The sequence below is a fragment of the Sprattus sprattus genome (genome assembly GCF_963457725.1).
Source record: "Sprattus sprattus genome assembly, chromosome: 1".
Classification (NCBI taxonomy): Eukaryota; Metazoa; Chordata; class Actinopteri; order Clupeiformes; family Clupeidae; genus Sprattus; species Sprattus sprattus.
The window spans coordinates 72,641,691-72,651,190 of NC_137920.1; the positions used below are offsets into that span (position 1 = coordinate 72,641,691).

At 45.0% G+C, this 9,500-nt stretch overlaps 1 protein-coding gene across 1 annotated transcript; it reads left to right on the forward strand.

Moving 5' to 3' along the window:
- Nucleotides 1–610: 610 nt before the first annotated feature.
- Nucleotides 611–5,846, forward strand: smpd1 (sphingomyelin phosphodiesterase 1). The gene is made up of 6 exons (XM_080833096.1): nt 611–1,105; nt 1,561–2,336; nt 2,707–2,878; nt 3,462–3,538; nt 4,029–4,174; nt 4,827–5,846. The coding sequence occupies exons 1-6, from the start codon at nt 890–892 to the stop codon at nt 5,246–5,248; spliced, it is 1,809 nt and encodes a 602-aa protein (XP_080689222.1). The 5' UTR covers nt 611–889; the 3' UTR covers nt 5,249–5,846.
- Nucleotides 5,847–9,500: the final 3,654 nt, after the last annotated feature.

The window sequence follows — 9,500 nt, forward strand, 5'->3', positions numbered from 1 at the left end:
GCTACACAGTGCACAACTGGGCTATACAGTGGAAACGACAGGTGTGTTTATCTGTCTTTCACATGACCATATCAAAATGAACTTGATGATGATCTTCTTATTTGGCTGTGCTCTTTACATTTTAGTTGGCCTATGTGAAGTTGCTATTAATATCTTGAAGAAATACCTTGTGCAAACGCTTGTAAGGTGCTACATAAGTCTATTTATAGCTTATCTTTATTGTTGTTGTTAAAAATTAGTTTCCTAAAACATACCAAAATGGGTAAATTCATGCATACTGTTGGTTTCATATATAATACAAAATGCCTCTCACAGATGGGCTCACTTTTATTCAAGTACAGGCAGATATAAAACCACAGCCAAACTAACTTGATTTAGAACTGGGTCCTAGCAGTTCTAGGCAGCCCACAGCAAAACACACATAGACCGCATTGCCTCATGCAGTGAAATTAAATTCATTTAAAATATACTAATCGCTCGGTCACGATTGGGTAAACTTTAACCACAGAGTACTCCTATGTAACTTTGGGACACCTCACGTGATAGGTCAGCTGACGATACGAGCCGCTCACAAGACCAGCTGTGACTTGTTATTGTTGCTAACCAGGTTTGATTTACCAATTGGTAATTGTCGAGGTCGGATTCTTTTTATACTGTGACGACGTTTCGAAATCTCCGCGCTTTGCTGTTGTTCCTGTTTTGTTGACGAATGCACCACAAGAGCACATCCTTGAACGTATGTGTGACCCACAGTAGACTAGCTCCAGTCTACTCTTTTCTGAGACTGGTAACGGTGCTGTAGAGGTAACTGAGTTGTTGTGGACTGCAGGGGCAAGTTGGGAGTCGCAACCCGATGTTATACTTGATCGGGGTTTAAGGGTTAGCCACCATGCATACGTTCAAAGTATGCTACGTTGGCTTTTCTTGTCTCTTTGTCGTGGTGACCTTGATCCATTTCGCTTCATCAATCCCTCTGCAAGAAAAGGATTCTGGTCAGTTGCGTTTTGTAGAACAACTGGATCGTTTTGGCGTTGGATTCGGCTGGCGGAACCTCTCGTGTCCTCTGTGCAAAACACTTTTCACCATCCTAGACATCGCTTTGTTGGTAAGAACATCTGTACATTCACACAGCTTTTGCTTGTTGACAACTTTGCGTGTTACTTGCTATAAAAATAAACTGGAGTAGTACTACCAACTGTAATAGAAGGTCGGTAGCCTGCTAGCTTGAAGCAAAGTCAATTAAGCAGTCATGCCTACATAACACATGACACGTTTTAAACTAAAGTAGCCTTCAGTAGACCGGTTTTGACACCTGGTTTTATTATGTTCTTAATGACTGTTATATTTTACAGAGAGAGAAGGAAAGTGACTTGGCTACTTGTTAGTCACAAACTGAGTCATACTGAAACCTTTTTTTTTTTTTCGTTTTCATATCACCATTGTGGCAAAGCTGTCAGTTAATTTTCTCATATACTCTGTAGAGGGGGAAGTGTGTCTAGCTAGGTAACACTACCCCCACCACCCCCACCATCCTCACTTCGTCATATTTCCTCATCACAGAGTGACACAAATAAACAGCGAGTGGCTCACGTCGTGGGCGAAGCCTGCGTTCGCCTGCATCTGGCTGACGAGCATGTGTGCCGAGAGATAACGGACCTGTTCAGCGATGACTTCATCACCACCCTGCAGGAGTCGCTCCTGTGGCCCTCGGAGGCCTGTGCCGTCCTGGTGGGCCCCTCCTGTGGCCACTTCGACATCTACGCGCCCTGGAACGTCACCCTGCCGTCCGTGCCAAAGCCCCCAGTCACCCCGCCCGTACCGCCCAGACCCGGCGCCCCCCAGAGCAGGGTGCTCTTCCTCACCGACATCCACTGGGACCGGGAGTACGCCGAGGGCAGCAGTTTTAGCTGCAAGGACCCGCTGTGTTGCCGGAATAGCTCGGGCTTGCCCAGCTGGAAGCACCATGGGGCTGGATTCTGGGGCACCTACAGCAACTGTGACCTGCCGCTGCGCACCGTGGAGAACCTCCTGGAGAACGTGGCCAAGGACGGGCCCTGGGACTGGGTCTACTGGACGGGCGACATACCGGCGCACAACGTGTGGGCGCAGACGCGGGCGCAGCAGCTGAACGAGCTAACCACCATCTCCAGGCTCATCCGCAAGCACCTGGGCCCCAACGTCAAAGTGTACCCGGCCGTGGGCAACCACGAGAGCACGCCGGTCAACAGCTTCCCCCCGCCCTTCATCCATGGCAACCGCTCGTCCTCCTGGCTGTACGACACAATGGCGGAGGAGTGGGGGCCCTGGCTGCCACCTCAGGCCCTCCAGACCATCAGGTGGGTACATGGCTCCCTTTCACACACACACACACACACACATATTTTGTCTTCATTTTGTCTCCTCTTACGGTTGTAATCTCCTTCTCTGCCTGCTGTTACTTTAATTCATTCAAGGTGGTAATTACTTGGAATTCATTATGAGCTAGGTGAACTTAGTTCCCTCAGAGGGGCTGGTTGTTAATGGAGGGTTGAATGAATTTTCTTGAGGTGTAGGTGATTCTATTTGGACTTTGATTGCTAATGTAACTTGTACTTCTGGTTCAGCCTGAGGCTGGACATGTAAGTGTGTCTTCTGTGTTTGCGCTCTCTTTGCTATATCCTGTTTTTGGGGCGGTGTTGTCATTTGTCTGGTGCTGATTGTGTCCAGGCGTGCTGGTTTCTTCACGGTCCAGATCCAGCCCGGTTTGAGGCTGGTGTCCCTGAACATGAACTTCTGCGCCCGAGAGAACTACTGGCTGATGGTCAACTCCACTGACCCGGCGGACCAGCTGCAGTGGCTCGTCCACATCCTCCAGGAAGCCGAGAACAAGGGGGAGAAGGTAAGAGGACGAGGTCCTAGAAGAACAAAGAAAGATGAGAACATGGGGTCATCAAATAACCCTGAAAGATGGTCATCCAAAACAACCATATAAGGTGGAGAGTTAAGCTAAAGAGAAAAGCACACTTCTAGAGATACCTGCTTGATGTTGCCATTGGTGTTTTTGGCACCGTAACATCTTAAAAGTCCCATCTTGATCAGCGTGAAACGGCAGTGTTTGGCTATTTTGTTTTCTTTTAAAAACAATAGGAGCCTTATCACCCTTATAGGTCCTTCCCGTTCTGCCCCATTTAGTTGTTGCTAGAGAGGACCTGCCTAGTGACGGGTCTGAGTAATCCAGTTGGATCAAATGGATCGGTGGCAAATTCCATAGCTCTACTTATTCTCAGTGGAGTTGCAGCTGAATGGCTGTCAATTATAATGTTTTGGCCTAATGTAGGTTTTGACAACCTGTATATGATCGCTATAAAAAAATTATTTATATATATATTTTTGTTTCACTTTGGTAGTCTCCGGTGGAGTTTGTTTGTTCCCAATGTAGCCATTGAGTAGGGCTGTGTTTGATGTTCTTTACCCCTTTTCAGGTTCATATCATCGGCCACATCCCGCCTGGACTTTGCCTAGCCAGCTGGAGCTGGAACTACTATCACATAATCAACAGGTCAGTACAGCACAAACCTGTGTGTGCGTGTGTTAACCCATGTACACCATGTCTTGACTACCTTTGAAACCGTGGTACCAAGAATGAGTGTGTATTAGTACATACATTTACTTTATTTCATGTATGTACATGTCGGGCAAAAAAGTAAATTTAAGTTTGTCACTAATTATTTCTTTTATAGGTCTTCCATCAAACAACAATGTTTAGTGGTGTTGTGCAATAACTCAGTTAATTACTCATTCAAATAACATCTGTTGGTAATGTCATGATCTCTAAAACTGAACTGAATTCACCCAATTGGTGACTTAATGTTCTTTTTTTTTTATTGCAAGCTATTTCAGCAAGTTTTTATTTGCATGTTGAAATGCACTAATGTATCATGTCAGGGTCACTCACGGGTCCTACAGTTGGCCCATTTGTTTGTTGATAATGTTATACTTGTGACTTTTATTGAACTGTGTGGTGTGCCTTTTTTTTGTTTGTTTTGTAGGTATGAAGGCACCATCACGGGCCAGTTCTTTGGTCACACCCATGTTGATGAGTTTCAGGTGTTTTATGACGAGGATACCATGACCCGGCCGCTGAGCATTGCCTACATAGCTCCGAGTGTCACCACCTACATTAACCTCAACCCAGGTAGACTCCGTCTCCAGACCCATCAAGCCTCGTTCATAATTTAATTACATTTTCCCTTTTAGATATTTTGTATCAATTAGTTCTACTCCTTAACATAGGTTTTGAGAATTAAATATACCTGCAGAAATAAAGAAAACTGGCATTTAATTGAGAACGCAAAGGTACCTTAACAAGTGGTTTTGGCATGATGTAAGAAGCAAGTCGATCCCTGTTGCTGTGGATTATAGGCATTAAATCACTGGTCTCGTTCGTGTGTTACAATCTGCTTCAGCACCACACCTGTCAGCTGGTGGTTCGATTGATATTTTATATATATATATATATAATCTCTCTAAAGCCAATGTACCTTGATTGCACCCAGTACACCAGTGAATGGAGTGTTCCAGTTCACTGTGTTGCAATGACTATTTGCTGGCAGAGATGTCTTCTGGGTTATTTCAGGTTAGAGAGAGATGTGTTCTGGGTTTCAGTTTAGAGAAAGACGTGTTCTGGGTTATTTCAGGTTAGAGAGAGATGTGTTCCCGGTTATTTCAGGTAGAGATCTTAAATGCATGTGGAGCTGTTTTTTGTCCTTGCACAGTATTGAAAAAAGCAGAATTGGGTTATATTTTTATGTTTTTTTTTTTTTTTTTTTTTTTTTTGTTCCTGCCAGGCTATCGTGTGTATTACGTTGATGGAAACTACCCTGGCAGTTCCCGTTTTGTCCTGGATCACCAGACGTACATCCTCAATCTCACCGAGGTCAACGACAACCTCGATTCGACCATGCCCCCCTCCGCACCTGACCCCAACCCCAAATGGAACCTCCTGTACCAGGCCTCCAAGGCCTATGGCCTACCCAGCCTCTTCCCCTCCAACTGGGACAGTCTCATCGAGACCTTTGTGCGTGATGACCAGTACTTCCAGACGTACTGGTACCTTAGGCACAAGGGCCACGTGTCGAAGCCTTGTAAAGAAACCTGCAAGACGGCAGTCATCTGCTTCCTGCGTAGCGGCCGCTACGAGGAGCTGCAGCAGTGCGACACAGGTCTCACCCGAAAGGAAGCCGCAGCACTCTTGAAACCCATGTGTTGATTGACAGTTCACGGGTGCAGAGGCAGGGGTGTTGGATGTTGGTGGAGAGACTGGATCAAGTTCATCTTTTCAAGACGCTGTGAAAACGCTGCATGCGTGTGACTGGATGTCCATGAAAGCCATAATACACCAGTCAGCTTTAGTTCTGTTTCTTGTGAAATTCTGTAGCACTTACTCAAGCTGTTCTACTTGGTTGTCTGTGGACTTTTGTTCAGTCATTGATTGTCTGTGTGTCTGTTTGTCTGGATTCATTCATTCATGTCATGATGTGTTGCACAGACGCTTCCCAGACCTCGTATCTCCGAGAGGAACTTGATTGACAGTGTGTGTGATTGTCTTGGCTGTGGTTATGCCGATAACTCAGGTGTTTGAGATGTGTGATCTGAATGCAGAAAAAATATGAATAAAGAAATGTATTTGGAAATTCTCATCATGCCTTAAAGTTCTCAAGTCTTGTGTGGTTTCTTGCACACCTTCCCCTGCTGTTTTGAAATATGTGTGCTTCGGCAATGCACTTTTGGATTAGATGGCCAGCAAGCAAAACTTGTCTTATTTGTATATAATCTTTTTTTTTTCTCTGTGTTGGATCCCATATTTGGTGGCCTAAATAAGTTGTTCTTATTTTACACATTGGGCTTTTTATGGTTTCTTTGCAAACAAAAATAAAAGTCCTTGGATTTAAGTGTTGGTCTACTGTGTTTTTGGCAGAAAATTGTCATCTTGTAAGAAATTGCTGCATCAACCACAAAAGAAACTTCCTTTTTCTTACGAATTGGCGAGCCACTTATCCTGCAATTTCTGAAAGGGGGTAATTGGTGAGTTTTCTTCTGTTTCAGGAAATCTGCACATTTAAAACGACCTAGAAAAGAGGTTTAAGGATCCTCTGCTTCTCGTCTTTGATCCATTAAATTAAAGAAACTGAATGAGCCCGAAGTAGTGAGGTGCCAGAATTATGTGGAATACATTATTAGGAGCTGAAAAGGCCCTAACCATGAAACATTTCTAAGGTAACTAAAACAAGTTGTTAACCTGAAACGGTGGGTTTTAAGCGCTACTGTGATCCAGGATAAGCCAACGTATAGGTGAGTGTGACATCGTGTTTAATACGATCCGATACGACTTTACAATGGAAGACCTAATTGTTAAATACATCACAAAACAGTTCACAGGGGATGTTTGACGGAATAGAGAACACAGAGGATAAGCCCTATGAGTGGGCATGGTCCCCAGTTGGAGAATTATTCCAAGATACCAAACACAAAAAAAGGGTTGTTTCCAATGCCCTTCAAGTACCTCTAGGATTCCTCAGCTGTCTGGAGACCTGCGTGAACATTGACAGATTGACAGATTTTGATGTTTGTGTTGTGCTGGGCATGTGCCTTCCGTCTACATTATCTAAAGCCTTGGCAAATAAATTAAAGAATAGGATGGAAAAATAATCAGGATCGAAAAAAAGCACATGGGAATTGTATCTGTCAATCCAGAAAAGTTAGCAGAAGCGGCAATGAGGAAAGGGGACCCTCCAGCAGCTTTTGCAGATAGGATGTTGGAAGCTTTTGAAACATACAGTGGGTACCCTGACATCATGACTGAGGATGTTGGCTATACATTTGTTTTGATCAACAACAACCAGACTTGCTCTGCCATATAAATGTTTGTGACTCATCTCTCAGACTATGATGAAATTGCTAAAATTATTGCCGCTTGTGAGGGACCGGCCGTTCACCCCACGTTATTGGGATGTGGCGACTGGACTTGGTGAAGATGTTAGGACAAATACAGCACAGGAGATTGTGGCTTTCTTATACAAATATATTTATTTACAAGGGGCTATAAATAGCCTGGTGACACCAGCCTACGTATTTCCGCCTGAATTGATTTCAAGCTCATACTCAGTCTGGCCCAACCCCGTTGACAATCGTCTCCAGGCCTCAAAATCCAACCGCACCAATCAGCGAACAGTTCAGAGCTGTGACGCAAAACTCGCCTTGGAGGAAGAAACACGAAAAGCTATCGGAAAAGTTGTCTCAACTCTCGAGAACATCAGAAAATTAAAAGGAGAACAAGAGTATTGTCTTGTAAGTTTTATGATTGGAAAGGACGTCGTAGCTCTTCTCCCAACTGGCTTTGGGAAGAGTTTAATCTACCGAATGCTTACCAAACGTTGCTGATTGGTTAAGGGAACTCCAATGATTTTAAACCTCAAGCTAAGCACCCGCCCATCTCGGAAACGACAATGCACGAGGTTTGGCCAGACTGACTGACGGAAAGAAATGCAGTCACAGCAGGCTGGTAATGGCCAGGCTAGGCTATAAACCCCAGCACAGTGCCCACAAAATAAACAAACAAAAACCTTCAGGCCGTACCCCACCGGAACTCAAGTGTGTGGCACCCTGGGCACCTGCTTGGCCAATTAGGCCCAAATAATGGCACCTTCTCAAGGCCCAAAGCCAGGCCCCAAACTAGGCCCAGGCCTAGGTACATCGCTAGCCATCAAGAAAATAAACAGATGAACTAAATACATTGACTTGGCACAATTAACACGGCACAAAAACTAGACATGAAAACAAGGCACAAAGACAAGGTACAAAAACAGTATCCACACATCTAGATACAAATCCCAATTCACCTCAAATCAGGGAAATGGTTTCTTTGATCAAAACCTTTCCTGGCCTCTCAGCCAGTCTCTCGTTTGAGAATGAGGCATCCTTTAAATAGGGCCCAGCCACGTTGGCTTAATTGGCTCCAACATTGGAAGCAGGTCAGCCCAGCCTCAACCATTATGGGGGTGGAGTCCAAAAGTCTTAAAGGGCACCATCCCTTTTTGCCACAGTGAGGAGGGGGAGAATTCACCTTCTCACACCACTTTTGAGAAATCCCACCCAGCTGCAGCTATAGGTAAGTAAGCTTTCCCAACAGACAGCGGTGTAGATGGGATTTTTGAACTGGAGGGGACGCTAACATCGCCTAATCAGCTGTGCAGAGTTATTAACTGATGATTGGCGCTTTTCGTCGGGAGAGTCGGGGGGGACGGATCGGGGTCACTATGAATCTGGGGGGGGACATGCCCCCCCCCCCCGTCCCCAGTGCTATCTGCGCCCCTGCCAACAGAACAGGAGACAAAGAGGACTGGAATCCTCTAGTCTTTCTTATTGGCAACACAGGTAAAAGCTTGAGGAGAAGTAGTCCAATGGGAGTTATCATGTGGTATACATGTGGAGAGCCCAGGTAGTGGAGGAAGGTACGAAGACTTTGTTTGCTATGCATGTGGAAAAGAGGGACACATAGCAAGGAACTGAAAACGCAACAGATCAGAGAAGCAGAACTTGTTTTTCATGTGGAAAGAGGGAACTCTTTACAGACAAGAAGAAAAAGCTACCAAGACCTGCTTCAGAAAGTACATAGTCTACAGACTCAATTGGCATTGCCTCATGACAAAATACCCAAAGAGGAAGCTATTAACACCTGGCCAGACGAATCACTGCTTCGGGTTAGTGTGTAACTGCACTTCCCTGTGTGTTGTCACTTCCCTGGATGGGTTAAATGCAGAGGTGGAATTCAGAGTGTGTGTGTCTACACCACCTCTGCCATAGGGTCACTTTCACTTTGAAGAGAATGACACAAGCAGCCAATAAATTGGAATTCCAAATGATGTTGATAGAAGCACACATTGACAATATGGTTTATATGTGGAAAACTGTTTTAAGGTTGTGATTTGATTATGTTTGTGTTGATGTGACGTCGATGCATGTTTGATGTGTGTAGATTCTTGTGGCGAAAGGAGGGGATTTCAGACACCAGATGACCAACCCAATGGAATGGGGGTACCAGTTGTGAAGAAGGCCAAATGGCAAGAGAACCTGTGGGGCCAGAGTCCACTTGGGAGATTTACATTTAGTCATTTAAGCAGACGCTTTTCTCCAAAGCGACGTGCAAGGGAGAGAACAATCAAGCTTAGAGCAATAAAACCTGGTGTAACAATAAATACTGCTTATTTTTTTCAAAACCAACCCAATGGGGAGGGGTACCAGTTGTGAAGAAGGCCAAAGGGCAATATAACCTGTGGGGCCAGAGTCCACTTGGGAGACCAGAGGAGTCAAGAGACTAGAGATGTGGCCCAGGACCACCACAGAGAAGAACAGGGAAAAAGGAAAAATCCAGACGGCCACCCCACAACAGATTTCTACAGACCAGGAATCTAAAGGACCTGAGACCATAAATGGAATCTGAGATCCACAAGCCAAGAGATTCA